The sequence below is a fragment of the Mytilus californianus genome, unplaced genomic scaffold (genome assembly GCF_021869535.1).
Source record: "Mytilus californianus isolate M0D057914Y unplaced genomic scaffold, xbMytCali1.0.p SCAF_2, whole genome shotgun sequence".
Lineage (NCBI taxonomy): Eukaryota > Metazoa > Mollusca > Bivalvia > Mytilida > Mytilidae > Mytilus > Mytilus californianus.
Genome location: NW_026262668.1, coordinates 11,845,874 through 11,869,560, shown reverse-complemented (window position 1 = coordinate 11,869,560; position 23,687 = coordinate 11,845,874). Strand labels below are relative to the sequence as shown.

Sequence of the window (23,687 nt, the reverse complement as noted above, 5' to 3'; positions counted from 1 at the left end):
TTGTTTAGTTCCACATCTATCTACTTATGATCAAAAACATTCATCAATAACAAAAATATACTACTAACGAAACATGTAGACCATAGCAAATAAAATTGCAGACCATTTGAAGTGTTGTTGTCAATTTTGAGTATTATTTAAATGCTGCATTCATTTGCATAATTTGACAACCCTGCATACCAAGGTTTCCACTTCAGGGACTCTATCGAAATGATTAACACAGGCGTTGGTTCACCAAACGGAGTTTAATAACAAAAAAAATTTAAGACATTATCAGAGGGTTATTATTCTGTTAAAAATTGTTCTATGAAACATTAACCCTCAAATATCTATCTATATACTAACATACTTGGTAAAAAATTCTTTAGAGCATAAGTTGTATTTGTTATGAATAAGATGAATCCTAATTTATTTAAACATTTGTAACATTTTTCTAAAATTTGCTGTTAAGTTCATGAATTTTTTAATCACTTAAACGAGTTTACTGTGACTTAGGTGTGTTAAATATCATTCTTGTGCAACTCCTCTTTATAGTTTTTATTTTTTTAATTGACTTTGTAGTCTCAAGAAAGGTTTGCTATATCTTTCTTTTTTAAGTTCAGTGGGTAACATGAGAACTCACCGATCTTCTCCATTCAAAGTAGCTGATTCAACTCTGCCAAGGACTTTGTCTACCCAGTAAATACGATTAGCTGGCATATCTACTACAATGTCAGTGGGCATGCTCAGATCTCTGTCTACTATCACATGATGATGTGTACCATTCATACATAATTTCAAAATTTGTTTCTTTTTTACGCTAATTATGAACATAATTCTGGAAGAAAAATAGAACAGGGCATCATTAAAACATTTGGAATCTTCTGTACCATTTCATAAAAACTTGTAAAAATTAAGAGGAATTAAGTGTTTTTAATAAACAAGATGTAGCTAAATTTGTCTGATTCAAGTATTTGCCTAGTTGGTTCATACTGCTGGTTCAAACATTGCCTAGGTGGTTCATACTGCAATGGCAACAATATTAGATTTCTTCTTCTTGCAGAATTTTGTATTTCTGAGTATTGTAATTAACTTATTCTCACCAAACTCTTGAGTGAAACCTTTGCCTAATCAATGATCTACCATTATAATAAGCAGTTACTTATAAATACAGTTATTCAGTACAAGTTTGACTGTTTCTTTTTCAATTTTTGCCAATATATGATCAATATAGGGTTTTGCATGAAAATGAATATAAGTATTTGTAGAAATCCTAACCAATCATATATGATATTCATTGTTAATTCCTTAAAATGAACTCTAAAACATATATGTGTTGGATTCAGATGCTTATAAAATGTTCAATTTTACAGACAGTGAAATTAGGATTTTTGTCTTGCTGTAAAGTGACAATTATTTGTACATCCCCTACAACAATGTTCTACACTGCAAATATCATTAACCTACCCCTTATCTGGATACAGATTTTAAAACCATAATAATCTTCACTGCAGATAACTATAACTTACCCTTTATCTGGATACAAAGTCACTCTTCTAAACTGCAGATATCTCTAACTTACCGGTACACTTTATCTGGATACAAAGCTCTACATTGCAGATATCTCTAACTTACCAGTACACTTTATCTGGATACAAAGCTCTACATTGTAGATATCTCTAACTTACCGGTACACTTTATCTGGATACAAAGCTCTACATTGCAGATATCTCTAACTTACCGGTACACTTTATCTGGATACAAAGCTCTACATTGCAGATATCTCTAACTTACATTTTACTTGGATTCAAAGCCACACTCTTCTACACTGCAGATATCCTTAACCTACCCTTTATCTGGATACACAATTTTCAACACTGCGGAAATCTCTGGCAAGCCATTTTACTATTTATTCTAACTTCAAGATATCTAATAAACTTTATAAGATATCTCATAAATCTTATAAACTATATAAGATATCTTATTAAATATATGAGATATCTTATAAAGTATAAAATATTTATACGATATCTTATAAACTTCAGAAGATATCTTATTAAAAACTAGATTATATAAGATATCTTATATATTATATGAGAAATCTTATATATCATATGAGATATCTTGAATTTGGAATAAATAGTAAAACGTCTTGCCATAGAAATCCCTCACTTACCCTTCATCTGAATACAAAGCCACATTGTACACACTATAGATATCCCAAAGCCACACTATTTACCTCTTTATACAAAAAATTTCTACACTGTAGATATCTCTAATTTTCTCTTTACTGGATTATAAAGCCAAACTACCAATCTATCCATACAGCAATGTTTTACACTGCAGATATCCCTAACCTACCCTTTATCTGGATACAAAGCCACAATTTTCTACATTGCAGATATCCATAATTTTCACTTTATCTAGATACAAAGCCTACACACTGTAGATATCTGTAACTGACCCTTTATCTGGACAAAATTTCAACTTACCACCTCTTGGTACAACAATGATCTAGACTCTAGATATACTTTACATCTTACCCTTTATCTGGATACAAAGCCACACTATCAACCTCTTCATACAGCAATGTTCTACACTGCAGTGGCACAGCCTTCACACTACACACCAATAAGTGCTCTTTCTTTTCATCAGAGACATACAGGTTTTCTCCTATCCAATCAAAAGCTATGCTACTGACATACTCCAGTCTTTTACTGATAGTTTTAATCACCCTTTTCTTCCAAGAATAAAGATGGATTCCCTGCACAATAATATAGATAGTTTAATTTATCATTTTTATCTTCAATTCGAATAAATGTTACTCGTTTTATTTTATCGTATATTAAAACCAGATTTTCATTTTATTGATCTTAAAGCCCAGCATCTAATATTTCCACTGATCTCAATAGGGTTATCACCCATGAAAACCAGTAATTTACAGCACAAAAAAATAAAACTTATCAAAGGTACCAGGCTTATAATTTTGAACGCCAGACCCGCGTTTTGTCTACAAAAGACTCATTATAGAGGCTTGAATAAAAAAAGTTAAAAGGCCAAATAATGTACAAAGCTGAAGAGCATTGAAGACCAAATATTCTGAAAGGTTTGATAAAAGACATGGATAATAGAAATTGGACCATATATAACCATACGCTGAAATTACATGATAACTGGTTTGCATTCTAGGTGGAGTATAAATCTGAATTAGATAAAAATACTCAACACCTTTCTCACATTTATAAGTGTCATTGTTAAAGCAATCAAGGGCTATAACTCCTGAATGGCATAAGAGAAAATCGTCAGAACCAATCTTGATCCACATTTTGCTGTAAGACAACAAGTATTGGATCAAGCGTTCGGAAGTTATTACACAGAATGGACACATGGTGACATTTTCCAATTAATCAAGGATGAGCAAAAGTGAAAATCATCAATATCAAACTTCACCACAATTTTTTCATCAGTCACAACATATTATATAAAATCTGAAAAGCATTGGTTGATTTATTCTGACACAAATGACATCAAGGTGGTACCAAACACCTGGACTAAAATTAATTTTCATAAAATTTTGACAAAATATTCACTTTGACCCTTTGACAAAAATATAAAAATTTAAAAAAACTTGAACCACACACTTTAACAGAAAAATTTCATTGGATATATAGCAGTTTGACAAACACTATATTTGATCATTGAGAAGCTTAATATTTCCTTAAAAATAGAACGTGATTAAAACGTTCAGCTGATTTTTACAGAGTTATCTCCCTGTAGTGTTATGTACCACCTTGAGTGCCATTTCACATTCAATCAAGGACCATTCAGAAGACATTAAAGGGAAAATCAAAAATCATAAGTCAAAGAAAAACCAACAATACCATGGCAATAAAGGAAAACAACAGTCCACAAAAAACTACATAAAATACTAAAGACTGAGCAAGACGAACCTCAACATAAATCAGGGAGATATCAGGTGCTTCAGAAGGGTAATCAGATTCTGTTCCACATGTGGTACCCTTCATGGTGCTCATGGCAAGTTAAAATTCATTGAAAAGTCTCATTCAATGATGTCACAATCAAGGAAAAGATAACAGAATAGTTGCTACGACAAATGGAAAATATCTATGGTCATCTGTGACAGAGATATTTCCAAACGATCAACAAAATCATGATGGAGTTAGTAAAACTTTCAAAGGAACTACTTTTTCACTAAAAACCCTTGGTTCAATAGCTTCCTTTTAAGCAGGAACCCACGATAAAACTCCATATGCAGGCCTGCAGAAATATTACAACATGAAAATGTAAAGTTCACAATAGGAAAGCTGATTTCACCTCTTTTGGTCATATTTTATTTCTCAACTGATCCTCAATGTCAACTTCTAGAAGTAAGTCAAGATATGAAGTAGACTTAACTGTAGCTGTGGTTATTTCAAGTTCAATTGGACAATCTCTTTGTACATATATATACCTTGCTTGAATAGAAATATCCATCCCCTGTTTGCATGTTTACATCCAATGTAGTGACCTTGTCAAAATTATTAATAAGGTCAGTGTCAAGTTTCTGTTGATGATCATCTAATACAATTACTCCATCTCTTAATGTCCCAATCACAAAACTTGGCCGTAAATCTACAAGCATAAAGTTTAATAGATTTTAAAATGATGAATAATTTTACATGTAGTAGGTGAATCGTGTGAAAGGAAATATTTATTCTGCTCTTCTAATAATCAGTGGAGGACATGTATAGCCCACTTTAATGCCAGATTTTTAACCCATTTCAGTGAAAGTGAAATTATCAATGCCCATTTTGTGAAAGTAATTTATTCATTGTAGAATTGTAGAATGATAAATTTCAATAGTATCAAGATATCACAATATAAAAATATAATGTCCATAATAATACACCACTAAAAGTTCAAAAAGTTAATTCAAATGTTCAATTGTCAATTTATGTAACAATGAACATAGGCTCTTGATATACCCCCTGTACAAGATTGTTCATAAAATTGAGATAGCTAGGAACTGTTCATTCTCTTAGTCTTGTTTAGACCAAAGAGCAGATTTATCCATACTTCTTATTATATGTTTTTGTTTGTAATTAGATGAAAGTATCCAGAAAACAAAAATCCCTGGGTGACGTTAACCATCACATGTCACACTTTTATTTCCTCTGTTTGTTTCAATAACATTTTTTCCCATAATTAACCAAATTGTCAATGCATACATTACTGTTCATAGTTTTAGTATGGTGATTTTCATTCAACCAGGTAATTTTTCGCTAAAATGGGCAATCGAAAATACATGTGAATGGATTAATTCAGCACTAAAATGGGCTATAATGTCTACCCTAAAATGTCCCCTAGTAGTCATCTAATCAGCATAGTCTTTTATCCACTATCCTGAACATTACAACTTAAATTTGCAATTATGATAAATCATGGGAGAATGATTTTCCAGTTACAGATTAAATACTCTTTTTCTTCATAAAGGGAAATTAATAATACATAAAAAAGAAAAAAGGAAACAGAAAACAGAAAACAGCCTGATACAGACCTAAGGTCAAATCACTTATATGTGCAAAATGTAATCTGTATTTTCTTAATATGGATGCATAGCAACACTATGTATGTTAAAGTTATATCACAATTAAGACCATTCACTTTTGATGTAAATATTATTGTAAATGAACATACTATTTGCAGTACAGAGTCTTCCATTGTCACTTGACCTGTAACCATTTACACAGGAACAAACATGGCTGCCATTTTTATTGAAGCAGAACTGGCTACAACCTCCATTCTGTACAGCACACTCATTCATATCTGTTTTGTAAAAAATGTAAGATAGAATAGTCAACTTTTTTCTATTTCATAGGGTCTTAACACTATAACAAAATACAGATTATCTATTATAATCATTTCATTTAGACGTGTTTAACTTTAAGAATTGAAGGCAGATTTCCTATGTTTTACGGTAAGTGATAAAAAACAATTCTAATGCATTTTTTATGTAACAATCTTTTTCATTGGCTAAAAGTTACCGTCAAATCCTTAGTTGACCAGTCGTAACTAAGGAGAGACCCGTCATTATGAATTCATTGGATCAACAAATGTCAGTTACTACAATATTATCGAAAATAAAACAACATCTACCTAATAATCGCCGTTTTGATGTGATTTTATCCAAATTTGAATCGTAGAAGTAACGAAATTACCTTCAGTTTGTAAGTTTTCATTTGTATGACGTCATGTTTAGCAATGACGTCTATGCGCCAAAATCATTCATGAAGTGTTGCGGAATTTTATTTTATTTCAAATTTATACATTTTTCCAAACTCTAACGTATTATTAGGTCTTTCCACTTTTCTGTGGAAAGACCTATTGTATTTTTTCTGATTATTATTATTTTTTTTTTTTTTTCTTCTTCCGCCACTTTTATTTCTTGCGTATAAATTTTGTTTCGCAAGATGTCGCTTAGATGTTTGGTATATGATATCGAACAGTTTATGCACCTTTGAAATTCACCCTGCGTAACCGAATACTTTTCTTTGTAGGAGTTATCTCCCCGAACACTGTTTTCCTTGTGACTGCATCTCCTTCGTAACCGTATAAGAAAGCGACAAATTTATTTTATAAAATTGCTCGTTATATCCTTCGCATGATTTGTTCAATTTTGACTGAAGCCATACGAACACTCCATATGAGAGTTATTTCCCCTAATGCATTTGAAATAAGTGATATGCATTTGTAACTGGTAAACCATAAGTGATAGAGACCTAGAGTCTGTTGATTTGAGGTCCTTGGTCCTAAAGAATAGAAAACTAGGTCAAGGTCAAAGGTCAAGGTCATGTTGTGATTTTTTACATTAAGTTCATATCGCTTCTTCCTAGAAAGAGTTATAGATATCGACAAAACAATTTAACCAAAAAGTTTGTCGCGACACGTGTTTACTAGAAAATTTTTGTCAAAATGGTACGCATCATTTTATTGCAGGGTCAATGTCCCTGTTATGGTCGAATCAACAAATTACTTATCAAAACTTCAAACTTTGCAGCTATCATGTTGTAAATGTTTCTTATCTCAATTATCAACCACAGTCTACCACTACACTCCCCCCCCCTTTTTTTCTACTGATTTTTTTTTAAAGTTATCCCATTTCTATGAAAAGAAAATCGCTTTTAGTGCCGTACATTATACTGTAAAATGCCAATCCTTCTTATGTACAAATTTCTTTCTGAAATAGAAATCCATCCCTGCAAAAATCTGCTCCAATTCATGTATTTTCTGAAATTAATCGATGAGACACGTGCGGTCCGCTTGATTGCGAAATTAAAATCAATGTCGTAGAAATCGCTCCTTTAAGTTCGTAAATATTACTGAAATCTTACAATCAAATTTCTAAACATGCATTAAAATACAAATCTGTGCTCCCGTAAACATGTGTACGTAATATGTATGCGTGATCCGACATCAATGACCTGTACAAAATAAAAACAATAGTTATCGTGTTTCTCTGATCAATACAAATGTGCTCTGTTCAACGGTCTCCCCTGAAAAGAAATTAATATTCTAACTCCAGACATATATATTGGAGGGTCACGTGATCTCACAACATCATCTCGTGCGCGGAACTAAATTTAGAATAAAACATTGCATATCCAAATAAGGAAAATAAAACTTCCAAGATAAAATTTACTCCGTTTTCCTACAAATTCAATCAAAATGCATACACAACAAATAGATGAAAAATGGAAGTCCGAAGTAACATAGAAACTAGAGAAAATTTTAAAATGAATGATGCTAGGATCAATTTTTATGAGGACATCTCAGGCGTCCGTTTAGCTGTGCGGGATGTCTAAGTACGCAGTCACGTTCGGTCAGAACATAGGCGCTATTTAAGTTAGCTGCGTCGCACAGAGAAAGTGCCATGCAATCAATCAATCAATCAATCAATCAATCAATCAATCGACCAACCAACCAACCAACCAACCAAAAAACCAAATAATCATGTTTCGGAGGGGAAAGACCGTTTAACAATTGTTTTTAAAACAATTGATTTATATTTATTATTATAAGGTCTTTCCACTTTTCTGTGGAAAGACCTATTGGTTTTCTTCTGATTATTAGGTCTTTCCACTTTTCTGATTATTTTTTTTTTTTTTTTCTTCCGCCTAATTTTGTTCTTGCGATAAATATTTGTTTCGCAATATGTCGCTTAGATATTTGGTATATGATATCGAACAGTTTATGCGCCTTTGAAATTTACCCTGCGAAACCAAATAATTTTCTTTGTAGGAGTTATCTCCCCGAACACTGTTTTCCTTGTGCACGCATCTCCTCCGTAACCGTAAAAGAAAGCGACAAATTTCTTTTACCAAATTGCTCGTTATATCCTCAGGATGTTTTGTCCAATTTTGACCTAAGCGATACGTAAACTCCATATGAGAGTTATTTCCCCTTCTGAATTTGACATAAGGGATATATAAATGTATAGCATGAATGGTAAGTGATAGACCTAAGGTATATTGATTTGAGTTCCTTGGTTCATTAAAATGAAATTGAGGCCAAGGTCAAAGGTCAAGGTCATATTCTAAATTTTGACTTTTCCTTGTTATTTGATCTCCTCTGTCACTTTTAAAATTACAAATTAAAGAACTAGTGCAAAATGTTTGCTTAATTGTGATTAAGATATGATACATTTGGTCTGAAATAATCCAATGATATCTTATATGAGTTATTGTCCCTGAAATGATTCAATTTAAGGTTAATTGATTATTACTCCATCTTGGTACATGATAAAGCCATAAGATCTTTTGCAAAATGTTGGGTGACATATGACCTTGAAAAATGTCAACCGGAAGTGACCTTGAGTGAACCGGAAGTAGTCATTTTTGCACTTATTTCATGTAGAAGTACATAGAAACCATATATTTTTTGAATGGTCATACATTAATCTATCATTTGAGACTGGAAGTGATATTGTATAAACCGGAAGTAGCATATTATCTCCCTTATTACAGGCATAAGTATATATAAACCATATATTTTTGGAATCAGTGTAAATAAAGCTATCATATGAGACCGAAAGTGACATTTTCTAAACCGGAAGTAGCCAATTATCTCCCTTTTTACAGCCAAAGTATATATAAACCATATATTTTTGGAATCAGTGTAAATAAATCTATCATATGAGACCGGAAGTGACATTTTCTAAACCGGAAGTAGCCAATTATCTCCCTTTTTACAGGCAAAAGTATATATAAACCATATATTTTTGGAATCAGTGTAAATAAAGCTATATGAGACCGGAAGTGACATTGTCTAAACCGGAAGTTGACAATCATCTCCCTTATTTCAGGTAAAAGTCTATAGAAACCATATGTTTATTAAATCAGTATGAAGAAACCTATGATTGGACGCCAATAGTAGCTTTGAGTAAACCAGAATTAGCTTCTCATCAATTATTTAGAAAATTGATGTGATAAGACCTTCAATTGTTCTTTGAACAATTGTTTTTTTTTGGTTTTTTTTTTCTTCCGCCAAATTTTGTTCTTGCGATAAATTTTTGTTTCGCAAGATGTCGCTTAGATGTTTCGTATATGATATCGAACAGTTTATGCGCCTTTGAAATTGACCCTGCTTAACAGAATACTTTTCTTTGTAGGAGTTATCTCCCCGAACACTTTTCCTTGTGTGTGCATCTCCTCCGTAACTGTAAAAGAAAGCGACAAATTTATTTTACCAAATTGCTCGTTATATCCTCAGGATGTTTTGTCCAATTTTGACCGAAGCAATACGTAAACTCCATATGAGAGTTATTTCCCCTTCTGTATTTGACATAAGGGATATATAAATGTATAGCATGAATGGTAAGTGATAGAGACCTAAGGTATATTGATTTGAGTTCCTTGGTTCATTTAAATGAAATTGAGGCCAAGGTCAAAGGTCAAGGTCATATTCTAAATTTTGACTTTTCCTTGTTATTTGATCTCCTCTGTCACTTTTAAAATTACAAATTAAAGAACTAGTGCAAAATGTTTGCTTAATTGTGATTAAGATATACATTTGGTCTGAAACAATCCAATGATATCTTATAGGAGTTATTGTCCCTGAAATGATTCAATTAAAGGTTAATTGATTATTACTCCAACTTGGTACATGATAAAGCCATAGGGTCTTTTGCAAACTGTTGGTTGACATATGACCTTGAAAAAAGTAAACCGAAAGTGACCTTGAGTGAACCGGAGGTAGTATTTTTTGCACTTATTTCATGGAAAAGTACCTAGAAACCATATATTTTTTGAATGATCATAGGTTAACCTATCATTTGAGACCGGAAGTGACATTTTATAAACCGGAAGTAGCATATTATCTTCCTTATTACAGGCATAAGTATATACAAACTATATATTTTTGGAATCAGTGTGAATAAAGCTATCATATGAGACTGGAAGTGACATTTTCTAAACCGGAAGTTGGCATTTATCTCCCTTATTTCAGGCAAAAGTATATAAAAACCATTTATTTATTGAATCTGTATGAAGAAATCTATACTTTGATGCTATTTATAACTTTGAGTAAACCAGAAGTAGCTTCCTATCAATTATTTAGAAAATTGATGTGGAAAGACCTTCAATTGTTCTTTGAACAATTGGTTTTTAATTTTTTTTTTTTTTTTTCTTCCGCCAAATTTTGTTCTTGCGATAAATTTTTGTTTTGCAAGATGTTGCTTAGATGTTCCGTATATGATATCGAACAGTTTATGCGCCTTTGAAATTGACCCTGCTTAACCGAATACTTTTCTTTGTAGGAGTTATCTCCCCGAACACTGTTTTCCTTGTGCGTGCATCTCCTCCGTAACCGTAAAAGAAAGCGACAAATTTATTTTACCAAATTGCTCTTTATATCCTCAGGATATTTTGTCCAATTTTGACCGAAGCGATACGTAAACTCCATATGAGAGTTATTTCCCCTTCTGTATTTGACATAAGGGATATATAAATGTATAGCATGAATGGTAAGTGATAGAGACCTAAGGTATATTGATTTGAGTTCCTTGGTTCATTTAAATGAAATTGAGACCAAGGTCAAAGGTCAAGGTCATATTCTAAATTTGGACTTTTCCTTGTTATTTGATCTCCTCTGTCACTTTTAAAATTACAAATTAAAGAACTAGTGCAAAATGTTTGCTTAATTGTGATTAAGACATGATACATTTGGTCTGAAACAATCCAATGATATCTTATAGGAGTTATTGTCCCTGAAATGATTCAATTTAAGGTTAATTGATTATTACTCCAACTTGGTACATGATAAAGCCATAGGGTCTTTTGCAAACTGTTGGTTGACATATGACCTTGAAAAAAGTCAACCGGAAGTGACCTTGGGTGAACCGGAAGTAGTATTTTTTGCACTTATTTCATGGAAAAGTACCTAGAAACCATATATTTTTTGAATGATCATAGGTTAACCTATCATTTGAGACCGGAAGTGACATTTTATAAAACCGGAAGTAGCATATTATCTTCCTTATTACTAGCATAAGTATATACAAACTATATATTTTTGGAATCAGTGTGAATAAAGCTATCATATTAGACCGGAAGTGACATTTTCTAAACCGGAAGTAGCATATTATCTTCCTTATTACAGGCATAAGTATATACAAACTATATATTTTTGGAATCAGTGTGAATAAAGCTATCATATTAGACTGGAAGTGACATTTTCTAAACCGGAAGTTGGCAATTATCTCCCTTATTTCAGGCAAAAGTATATAGAAACCATTTATTTATTGAATCAGTATGAAGAAATCTATACTTTGACGCTATTATACTTTGAGTAAACCAGAAGTAGCTTCCTATCAATTATTTAGAAAATTGATGTGGAAAGACCTTCAATTGTTCTTTGAACAATTGGTTTTTAATTATTTTTTTCTTCCGCCTAATTTTGTTCTCGCGTAAAATTTTTGTTTCGCAAGATGTTGCTTAGATATTTCTTATATAGTATCATACAGTTTATGCGCTTTTTATTTTCACCCATTCTAAGCCAAACAATTTTCTTGGTAGGAGTTATCTCCCTGAACACTGTTTTCCTTGTGACTGCATCTCCTCCGTAACCGTAAAAGAAAGCGACAAATTTATTTTATAAAATTGCTCGTTATATCCTTTGCATGATTTGTCCTATTTTGACCGAAGCGATACGAAGACTCCATATGAGAGTTATTTCCCCTAATGCATTTGAAATAAGTGATATGCATTTGTAACTGGTAAATCATAAGTGATAGAGACCTAGGGTCAGTTGATTTGAGGTCCTTGGTCCTAAAGAATAGAAAACTAGGTCAAGGTCAAAGGTCAAGGTCATGCTGTGATTTTTTACATTAAGTTCATATCGCTTCTTCCTAGAAAGAGTTATAGATATCGACAAAACAATTTAACCAAAAAGTTTGTTGCGACACGGGTTTACTAGAAATTTTTTGTCGAAATGGTACGCATCATTTTATTGCAGGGTCAATGTCCCTGTTATGGTCGAATCAACAAATTACTTATCAAAACTTCAAAATTTGCAGCTATCATGTTGTAAATGTTTCTTATCTCAATTATCAACCACTACACTCCCCCCCCCCCTTTTTTTCAACTGATTTTTTTTTTAAGTTATCCCATTTCTATGAAAAGAAAATTGCTTTTAGTCCCGTACATTATATTGTAAAATGCTAATCCTTCTTATGTACAAATTTCTTTCTGAAAAAGAAATCCATCCCTGCAAAAATCTGCTCCAATTCATGTATTTTCTGAAATTAATCGATGAGACACGTGCGGTCCGCTTGATTGCGAAATTTAAATCAATGTCGTAGAAATCCCTCCCAAGTTTGTAAATATTACTCAAATTCTACAATCAAATTTCTAAACATGCATTAAAATACAAATCTGTGCTCCCGTAAACATATGTACGTAATATGTATGCATGATCCGACATCAATGACCTGTACAAAATAAAAACAATAGTTATTGTGTTTCTCTGGTTAATACACATGTGCTCTGTTCAACGGTCTCCCCTGAAAAGATATCAATATACTAACTCCAGACATATATATTTGAGCGTCACGTGACTTCACAAACACCATCGCGCGCGCGGACCTAAATTTAGAATAAAAAATTCCATATCCAAATAAAGAAAATGGAACTTCCACGACAAAATGTTTCTCAGTTTTCCTACAAGCTCAAATAAAATGCACACACAACAAATAAAAAAAAAAAAAAATGAAGTCAGAGTTCCCGTAGAAAAAAGAGAACATTTATAAAATGAAGATATAAGGATTTTTATTCATAAGGAAATCCTGGCTGTCCGTTTGGCTGTCCATGATGTACAAATACGCAGCCACGTTCGCTCAGAATATTAACGTTAAGTCCGATGCCTCGCATAGAGAAAGTACCTTGCAAACTTTCAATCAATCAATCAATCAATCAATCAATCAACCAACCAACCAACCAGTCAATCAATCTGTTTAATACGGGGCCAAAGATCTCATTTGTTTCTTTTTCGCATGTTCAAGAGACCCTATCCCATGTGTTTAATTACTATATCAGCCAACCAACCAATCAATTAATTAATCAATCAATCATGTTTCGGAGAGGAAAGACCGTTAACAATTTTTTTTAAAACAATTGATTTATATTTTCTTTTTGTAATGCATTAGAATCGGAATAACAGTACTGTAGTTGAAGAGTTGCCACCGTCAATTTTGATTTGACAGTCGCAAATTTCCGTTTTACTGTCTCCGCTATGCGTCGCCAGTAAAACTGCATTTGCGACTGTCAAATCGCCAATTGACGGTGGCAACTCTTCAACTACAGTACTGTTATTCCTTAAGTAACATGGCACACTACCAAGTAAGTCTCAATTCTTGACTGAAAACATACATAAAATAGACACTCCAGCCCTCACTTTTATTGTAAAGTGTCAAGTTGTACATAAAGTCTGCTGCTGCAGGATTTTAATTATCTGCTTCCATGTTCATTATTTGTCAGAAGTTTTGCCATTTTGTTGCTCTGCTGTATTGAATGAAAAATCTAACTTTTATGGAATATATCTATAATTGTTTGCTGATGCATACCTACGCAAGTGAAATTGTCGTTTGTCAACTTGTACCCAGAGTCACAGTAACAAACAGGACCAGTAGGGGTAGCATGGCAACCTTGCCTACAAACTGAATCTTTACATGCACTGGCTTAAAATAGAAATTTGTAGTTACTTGTAGTATAACAGAAAATAATTAATAAAAATATTTCAAAAGTTTATCCTATTTCAGTCACATGCTGTCCAAAGTTAGAAATTGATCATAACAAGTAAAACTGTGAGCTCACTGATGATTCCCCTGCCGTAATATTTCGGTAAACAGGAAGTTGTTGAGTGATGAATCTGAAAACGCATCACATGGTAAAGCTGACTTAGATAAACCCTGAAACCAAATTTCAGAAATCCTTGTCAAGTAGTTCCTGAGAAAAATGTGACGAAAATTTTGAACTCGGCTATCATGTGTAAAATAATACAAGTGTTCGGTAAACAGGAAGTTGTTAAGTGACGAATCTGAAAACACATCACACGGTGTAACTTACTTATATAAACCCTGAAACCAAATTTCAAAAATCCTTGTCAAGTAGTTCCTGAGAAAAATGCGACGAAAATATTCATGGGACGGACGGACTGACTCACGGATGGACTGACGGAAGGACAGACAGAGGTAAAACAGTATACCCCCCCCCCCCTTTTTTAAAGCGGGGGTATAATGAAGCAACAGGTTTGCATGGACATAGAAATGTATCAAGTATCAACATATGAAGTTAGAACTTGTATTATAGTAATATGGTTTTAAAGCAAAAGAGGTAAACAATCAGAGCATTAACAGATACAAATCAATTGTATATATTTTTTAATATAAAGCTTTAAATTAGTAAAACTATGAATAAAACAATTAAACCATTACAAAATAGTCATTTTGTTTTAAACTTTATGAATGGTACAGATAATGCATTAAGTGAAGCAATTAAATAATCAAGATCAACCCCATCTACAGTTTAAGTGAAACCAAAAAAAATTTGAAGTGGCTTGAAAATAATTTCAGTAATGTATTGCTTGTAACCTTGACCTACCAGATGTGCTTCATCAAGGTCATAACTACCACATTTGACCTTTAGTTAAGGACATGACCAATATTTGACTCATTAATATTGATTTCATAAAGTATTAGTAAGATTTATAAACACAGTTCAATGTGTAGCTGACTATTCAATGTATAATAATCCTTCATCGATTCAGATGGTCTTCCATCTTAATGTCCCATTTCAATTTTCAATTAACCTCCCCCTTGATGTCTGACCAACTACCTCACATTCCCCCATCAAACAATTACCAGATGTTTCAATCATGAACTGGTATACACTCCCCTGAATCACAATTAGCATCACCCATTTCCCAAACCTCTGAGTAGAACTACCCACTCTGTGGCCAAACATACTTACCACACAACTTCCCTTCATCTGATCTATCAGAACATGATGATCTAACATCACATACACTGTGTAATGGTATACACTCTCCTGATGCACATCTATAGAAACCACTAACCCACCCAATGGCCAACTACTTACCACACAACTTCCCTTCATCTGATCCTTCAGAACATGATGATCTAACATCACATACACTGTGTAATGGTATACACTCTCCTGAACCACATCTATAGAAACCACTAACCCACTCAGTGGCCAACTACTTACCACACAACTTCCCTTCATCTGATCCTTCAGAACATGATGATCTAACATCACATACACTGTGTAATGGTATACACTCTCCTGATGCACATCTATAGAAACCACTAACCCACTCAATGGCCAACTACTTACCACACAACTTCCCTTCATCTGATCCTTCAGAACATGATGATCTACCATCACATACACTGTGTAATGGTATACACTCTCCTGAACCACATCTATAGAAACTACTAACCCACTCAATGGCCAACTACTTACCACACAACTTCCCTTCATCTGATCCTTCAGAACATGATGATCTACCATCACATACACTGTGTAATGGTATACACTCTCCTGAACCACATCTATAGAAACCACTAACCCACTCAATGGCCAACTACTTACCACACAACTTCCCTTCATCTGATCCTTCAGAACATGATGATCTAACATCACATACACTGTGTAATGGTATACACTCTCCTGAACCACATCTATAGAAACCACTAAACCACTCAATGGCCAACTACTTACCACACAACTTCGCTTCATCTGATCCTTCAGAACATGATGATCTAACATCACATACACTGTGTAATGGTATACACTCTCCTGATGCACATCTATAGAAACCACTAACCCACTCAATGGCCAACTACTTACCACACAACTTCCCTTCATCTGATCCTTCAGAACATGATGATCTAACATCACATACACTGTGTAATGGTATACACTCTCCTGATGCACATCTATAGAAACCACTAAACCACTCAATGGCCAACTACTTACCACACAACTTCCCTTCATCTGATCCTTCAGAACATGATGATCTAACATCACATACACTGTGTAATGGTATACACTCTCCTGATGCACATCTATAGAAACCACTAATTAAAACCACTCAATGGCCAACTACTTACCACACAACTTCCCTTCATCTGATCCATCAGAGCATGATGATCTAACATCACATACACTGTGTAATGGTATACACTCTCCTGATGCACATCTATAGAAACCAACTTGATCACACCTTTCTGTAGACAGAGTAATACAAGGCATCTAAATTAACTTGCAAATAACTAAGTGTGATATACAAATAAGAAAATTACAGATACGATATTTAGGGGATTTGTTGAGGTTAAAATAAGATTTTTATAAAAAAAATCTTTTATAAAAGAGAATTGAAAATACAGCAAAATTACAGTAAAATAAAGCTAGGACTGTGCCTGTCTTTCAGAATTGTAAATAAATCAAAATTACAGCAAATTTAAAGAACCTATTAGAGCATGCTCACATACCCCACGCCCCTACATTGTCACTTGGCAAACAAAATCCCACAAGATTCTAAGTTCAAAGACTCATAACTCCTACAAAAATAACTTGTGGATATGCATATCTACATATTATGTCCTCATTAACTACAAAGTTTCATGAAATTCTGTTGTGTGGTTTCAGAGGAGTTGCGATGACAAACTGTTGTAGCAGTATATTAAAAATTATAAGTTCAAAAGGGTATAACTCCTAGAAAAATAATTGAATCATAATTTCCTGTCAATAAGCACATCTATTAAATAGTATGTCCTTGTTATCTACAAAGTTTCATGAAATTCTGTTGTGTGGTTTGAGAGGAGTTGCGATGACAATAACAGGACTGACGGACAGATGGGTCAAAAACATTATACCATACGCAACTTTGTTGCATGGGGGTATAATAAAGCTAGGTTTACAGATACAAGCATTGGAAGTTAAAATTTTAGAAGGATGTGGATTTCTTAGAAATTTTCATATTAAATGTATGTAAAGAAGTGATTGATAAACTGTATAAATGATGTAGTAGCAATAAAAAAATATTCAAAATAAGATGAAATATCTAGCTGTTGATAATCATGAAAAGACTTCTCCACATCATGTTCCAGACAGTTTTAATCCATTGCTTATAAATCAAAGCAAATCCCAGAATCTCAAAAATTTCTGCAGCTGATAAACTAAATTTAAAACACAATGGCAGCTGAGAAATATATATGTGACATCATACTGACCATTAGGTGACCCTCGACTTATGATTCCATGGACACATTCTGTTTCATCAGACTTGTCATAACAATCAGGATGACCATCACACACATACTTCTGACCAATACAAATTCCATCATCACAAACAAAACCTCCACAGATCTTGGCAGCTGAATAATTACATAAGTACATTTATATAAAATTATATGAAAAGTATGAAAAAAAACTCATCAGAAGAGGTAGTTGCTATGCATTGGGGAAATGACAGGGTAGAGTTAATTTTCTCTTAGCTTATGTAAGAATAAAAATAAGAAGATATGAATTGATTGCCAATGACAACTATCCACAAGAGACCAAATGACACAGATATTAACAACTATAGGTCACCGTACAGCCTTCAACAATGAGCAAAGCCCATACCTCTTTGTCAGCTGTAAAAGGCCCCGAAATGACAAATGTAAAACAATTCAAACTAGAAAACTAACGGACTAATTTATGTACAATATAATGAACGAAAAACAAATATGTTACACAGCAACAAACGACTACCACTGAATTACAGGCTCAAGACTTCGGGACAGGCACATACAGAATTTGGCGGGGTTAAACCAGTTTGAAGGCGCCAACCCTCCCCTGGGACAGTGGTGTAACAGTACAACATAAGAACAAACTATAAAAGTCAGTTGAAAAAGGCTTAACTCATCAGATCAATACAAATAGAAATATATCTAACAAAAACACAGAGTGGACGTGGCTGGGTACTTATACATCCCCACAACAAAAAGACACTAAGTACAGATCTGAGAGTACTCACGGCTAGTTCAAAGCCAATAACAACTAATAAAAAAAATCATGCATCTAAGACAACCCTTTTTTAATGACAAAGTTTAAAACAAACTCTTTAAAATCACAATTATGAAAGCGAATTTTGTAAAGATCAGTAAAATTTTAAAAAAAATCTTGCAACTAAAAATGGTAATAATTTAATTATGCTAAAATTATCACATCTTACTGTGCTTAATCAGAAGGCTTTGTCCTTTTACAATACCAATTGCTAAAAATTGTTAATACCTAATTGCAGTGTGAAGCACCTCATTGCTTCAGTGAAAGGTTGTTAGTATGAAGTAACAATAAATAAATATCTACAATTTGTTCTACAATACACACCTTGAGTAGGCACTTTCTCAGTTGTCATGTTAACATTCTTGCCACAATTACCTTTGTTACAACTGATTTCTGCAAAACAAACTTTCATTATAACAGTATTCAGTATGAAAACAGTTTCATAAATTATTGGTTACTCAATGTCTAGTGGAAAAAATCTGATGCCTCGTGGAGATAGATTACCACGCTCTCTGCATGTTAAAAACCCTTGGAACAACTCTTTGAGGGGTCTATAGTGGCCTGTTGCAAGGCTTTAACGCTGTCCCCATGCACAATACGCTCTTTTTCTAGTGGCATTCCAAATGTATCATCCAGGATGCTCACTATTGCAGGACCTAACAATATTTCATGGTAGTACAATAAAGCCTTTCAGGAGAGTTGTGTGTTTAAAAGCTGCTGCTGAGCTAATTGAAATGCCTTATGCTTCAAATGGCATTATTCTAAAGAAACTAAACATCAGATAAAAAATAGATTAATGAGAATCGGAAATTGCATCTGACAGTTCTTTTATCTGATCAGAAAGAAATTTAATTAAAAAAAAAATTCAATTGTTGTCAGGCTAAGCATACCCCCACTGGTAATTAAAAGAAATTGAAAAACAGGAAGTGGGTGATAGACAGATCTCAAGGTTGCACTTCCGTAAATATAGACAATGCAATTTCCCATAGGAACTCCCTATGCAGCTAAAGCTGTGCCACTTTTACAATGAAGTTTCGTAAAAAATTATATCCTAGAACGGAAAGTTGATATGCACTACTTTTATATTCAAAGGTCAAAATATAGGGCTGTGCGCAAGGGTCCGGAAACGGTCATATTTGCCAGTCATGTCCTAAGATGAAACTATTTGTCCTAAACAAGTAATTGGGATTTAGGACAAATTTTATTTTTTTACAGAAGTAATTTCGATCATTTCATTGACTCAATGTTGAAATCGGATTTCTTAATCGCCATTTTGCACTTGTGATCACTTGTTTTTGTTTATAATCCCTTTCCTGTAATAAAACTGCCACTACAGTAGTTTGATAATCCTGAGGGCCCTCCTAATATCTATATCAATGCCTCCGGGAAACATTGGCTAATGATTTTTACCTGTGGTTTTAATTCACACCTGACAGTGATCACAAAGCTCAGAATAATATCTTTAAAACATTTAAGTTCCCTGACAAGTGTATTCATTACTTATTTACTTTTCATCAAAGACAGTCATCAATTCTGATTTAAAAATTAAATCTAAATTTACGTAGAACTAGAGGCTCTCAAGAGCCTGTGTCGCTCACCTGTATTTACTGATGCTTTGGAAATCATGTAAAATAAGGTTAAAACCATAATTAATAGTATTAGATATTAGATATTATAATGATATCTAAGATAATAACAAAAAACTGCAAAATTTTTGTAAAATTACTAACTCAGGGGCAGCAACCCACCAGCGGGTTGTCGGATTCGTCTGAAAATTTCAGGTCAGATAAATCTAAATCTGATGAACATTTTTGCCACCTGTCAGATTTGCTCTAAATGCTTTAGTTTCAGAGATATAAACCAAAAACTGCATTTTACCCCTATGTTCTATTTTTAACCAAGTTTGCCTTGATGGTTGGAAGGCGGGGTCATCGGACAAATTTTTTAAACTAGATACCCTAATTATGATTATGGCCAAGTATGGTTAAATTTGTCTCAGTAGTTTCAGAGAAGAAGATTTTTGTAAAAGATTACAAAAATTTACAAAAAATTGTTAAAAATTGACTATTAAGGGCAATAACTCCTAAAGGGGTCGACTGACAATTTTGGTCATGACAACTTATTTGTAGATCTTACTTTGCTGAACATTATTGCTGTTTACAGTTTATCTCTATCTATAATAATATTCAAGATAATAACCAAAAACTGCAAAATTTCCTTAAAATTACCAATTCAGGGGCAGCAACCCAACAACAGGTTGTCAGATTTGTCTGAAAATTTCAGGGCAGATAGATCTTGACCTGATAATCAGTTTTCACTTGTCAGATTTACTCTAAATGCTTTGGTTTCAGAGATATAACCCAAAATCTACATTTTACCCCTATCTTCTATTTTTAGCCATGGAGGCCATCTTGGTTGGTTGGCGGGGTCATCGGACACATTTTTTAAACTAGATACCCTAATGATGATTGTGGCTAAGTTTGGTTAAATTTAGCCTTGTGGTTTCAGAGGAGACGATTTTTGTAAAAAGCTAACGACGACGGATGACGGACGCCAAGTGATGAGAAAAGCTCACTTGGCCCTTTGGGCCAGGTGAGCTAAAAAAGTATTTTTTCATGAGTAACACATGTGCTTTATTTACCATGTAATACGCATGCGTGAAATTGTCTTCAGCAGATTTAATATTTAATCGTAAAATGCAAATTGATTTCATGCTAAATTAAACGAGTGCAACTATTATCTGTTATATTCAAACACTTTTAAAGGTAATAAAATAAAAAAACCATAAAAAGCCGGTGACTTCCTGTCAATTTGATAAACAAAACAAAACCCGGAAATGAATCCGGAATTATTCGTACTTTAAAATATCGCAAACTTCCGGTTTTAACTTTTGTCAAATCAAAGAAACGTAAGCAATGTCTGAGAAATTAACCATTTTGAGTCATTAAAATCATTTCAATTTTAGACTGTTGCCTTCACTAAACTGTCCTTCATGGTAATGGTAAGACATTTACTTAGTAAATGCGATGAAACAGCAATACAAGTTCGTCATGTTCGTTGATGCTATGAATATAGTCAAGTTGATATCGACAATTTGAAAAGGGGCACCAACTTTTCAAACATCTCAAAATGACCGAAATTGTCTGGAAAAATTTCTGGATCCTTGGCTGTGCGGCATTTTTTTCAACATTTATATGCCCCGAACTTCTAAGAGTTTAAACTTATACTAAAATCATGTACTATCCCTACCTCCACTTTGGGTGTCCCTCAGAATTCAATTATCGCCGCTACCATCTGTTTTTAAACTAGTAATATTCCCAAGTTATGTCTCTATGAGATGAAACACAGAGATCATATCTGGGATCCAGTACGTAAACAAAATTAAATATCTATGAATATTATATATCTCCCCAAAAGAGGCGTGGCTTGTGAAACAGCTGTATTTACAAAGTGCAACCTCAAAGGGGCAATACACATTAACATAACAACTAATCACATTGAGCAGCTGACCAAATATGAAGTCACTCTGTTGAGTAGTTTCTGAGAAAAATGTGACGAAAATTTCAAGTTCATTCAATATATTAAACAAGAGTGCACACTCTGGTATGTCTCTCCTGCTTAACTGACCATTTGATTTTATGTAGAAATTCTTAAAGATAAAGGTTTTACAACAAGTACCACATAAACTTAACATTTTTGTCGAGCCTGCAAAATTTATTTCTCGAAAGCGAGACACAGCGATACTAGATTCCGGCGTCAGTGGCGTGTCAACATTTAGGTTCAGTCTGTGGTTAAAGTTTTTTTTTTACATCAATAACTTTGTCAAACCTACATATATTTATGTGCTCTACGCGTAGTTATTTTTAGTCGCGTAGTACCTAGGGTAAGAACCGGTTTGGATTTCGCGGGTAGTATATAAGAAAAGGATCACGTTTTTTCAGTTATCGAGGTTAGGCGGTGACCACGTTGATTACTACTACAGTGTAGACATGTCCGACAACGAAAAGAATCCTAATGAGGATATGGATGAAGATACGGTTGAAGATACGGTGGGAGAAGATGTGTCTAATGCTGATCTTTTGTCACTAATGAAGACCTACATGAACAACAAAATCGCCGGGCTAGAGAAGAATCTAAACGATTCGACACATAGTTTAGCGAAAAAGGTAAAGAAGTCAGAAAACAACTTTAAATTCAAAGGTAACAAGGTCCAGTTTGACCTTAACGTAGATGTGCTAGACAATTTAGATTCCGCTATATCTTGTATTGAGAAGAAACGTCCGAATAAAGCCATTTCGTACTTAGAAGATTCCAAAGAGCTACTGAACAAATGGAATAAGCATATAAGGATCGCGGATAAGTCTGAAGGGGGTTGGCAGACGGTCAGTGAATACTTATCTGACGAGCTAGCGAGTGATTCGGAAGATGAGAAACGCATTAGGGCCGCGGATAGCAGGGCAGTCAAGAAAATTAAGGCAGCTAAGACGGATAAACAACAGCATGGTAGAAAAAGACCCGCAGAAGCGGCTGGTTCGTCGTATCAACAGGCGCACAGTGGTGGACATTCTGGCGGTAATGGTTTGCAGCCCTTTCGTGCAGGGGCATCTGCCGGCGGAGCTCAAGGCCAGCAGAGCCCAGCAAAACCTTCCGACGTCTGTTATAAGTGTGGATTCTACGGGCATTGGGCGAGAGAATGTCGCAGACAAAGCAAGAACAGAGTACACAGAGCACCTCCTTCTTAAAGAAAACAATCAAGAAATTTTTAAGGTATATGAACAATTTAATATTGACACTTACTTTGAATATGAAAAAGATGTTTCTGATATAACTGTAAAGGGCAGATTAAGTGCTTCTTTAAATTTTTGGGTTAAGATTTGTACAACAGATTTTGTTTATAATATAATCAAGGAAGGTTATAAAATTCCTTTTTTACAAGAACCTACTTCTGTATTTTTGAAAAATAATATATCTGCTTTAAAAAATAGAATTTTTGTACATGAAGCTATTTTAGATTTGCTCAAAGGCGGTTTAGTTAAAGAGGTATCGAACAGACCGCACGTTGTGAACCCGCTGACCGTAGCA

The 23,687-nt window shown here is 33.8% G+C and overlaps 1 protein-coding gene and 1 long non-coding RNA gene across 2 annotated transcripts in view; both read right to left on the bottom strand.

Annotated features, from left to right (window-relative positions):
- Nucleotides 1-23,687, bottom strand: part of LOC127729225 (low-density lipoprotein receptor-related protein 2-like) — a 56,546-nt gene that overhangs the window by 14,346 nt on the left and 18,513 nt on the right. The window contains exons 8-15 of the mRNA XM_052236952.1: nucleotides 18,930-18,998; nucleotides 17,789-17,932; nucleotides 16,667-16,783; nucleotides 14,096-14,209; nucleotides 5,677-5,805; nucleotides 4,451-4,611; nucleotides 2,523-2,743; nucleotides 623-817 (exon numbers count right to left, since the gene is read on the bottom strand). Coding sequence (XP_052092912.1) covers nucleotides 623-817; nucleotides 2,523-2,743; nucleotides 4,451-4,611; nucleotides 5,677-5,805; nucleotides 14,096-14,209; nucleotides 16,667-16,783; nucleotides 17,789-17,932; nucleotides 18,930-18,998 — 1,150 coding nt within the window. The remainder of the gene's footprint in view (nucleotides 1-622; nucleotides 818-2,522; nucleotides 2,744-4,450; nucleotides 4,612-5,676; nucleotides 5,806-14,095; nucleotides 14,210-16,666; nucleotides 16,784-17,788; nucleotides 17,933-18,929; nucleotides 18,999-23,687) is intronic.
- On the bottom strand, nucleotides 8,120-11,913 carry LOC127729252 (uncharacterized). Its single transcript, XR_007994564.1, has 2 exons — nucleotides 10,917-11,913; nucleotides 8,120-8,401 (listed from the first exon to the last, which is right to left on the bottom strand). It is a non-coding gene; the product is annotated as an uncharacterized LOC127729252 (long non-coding RNA).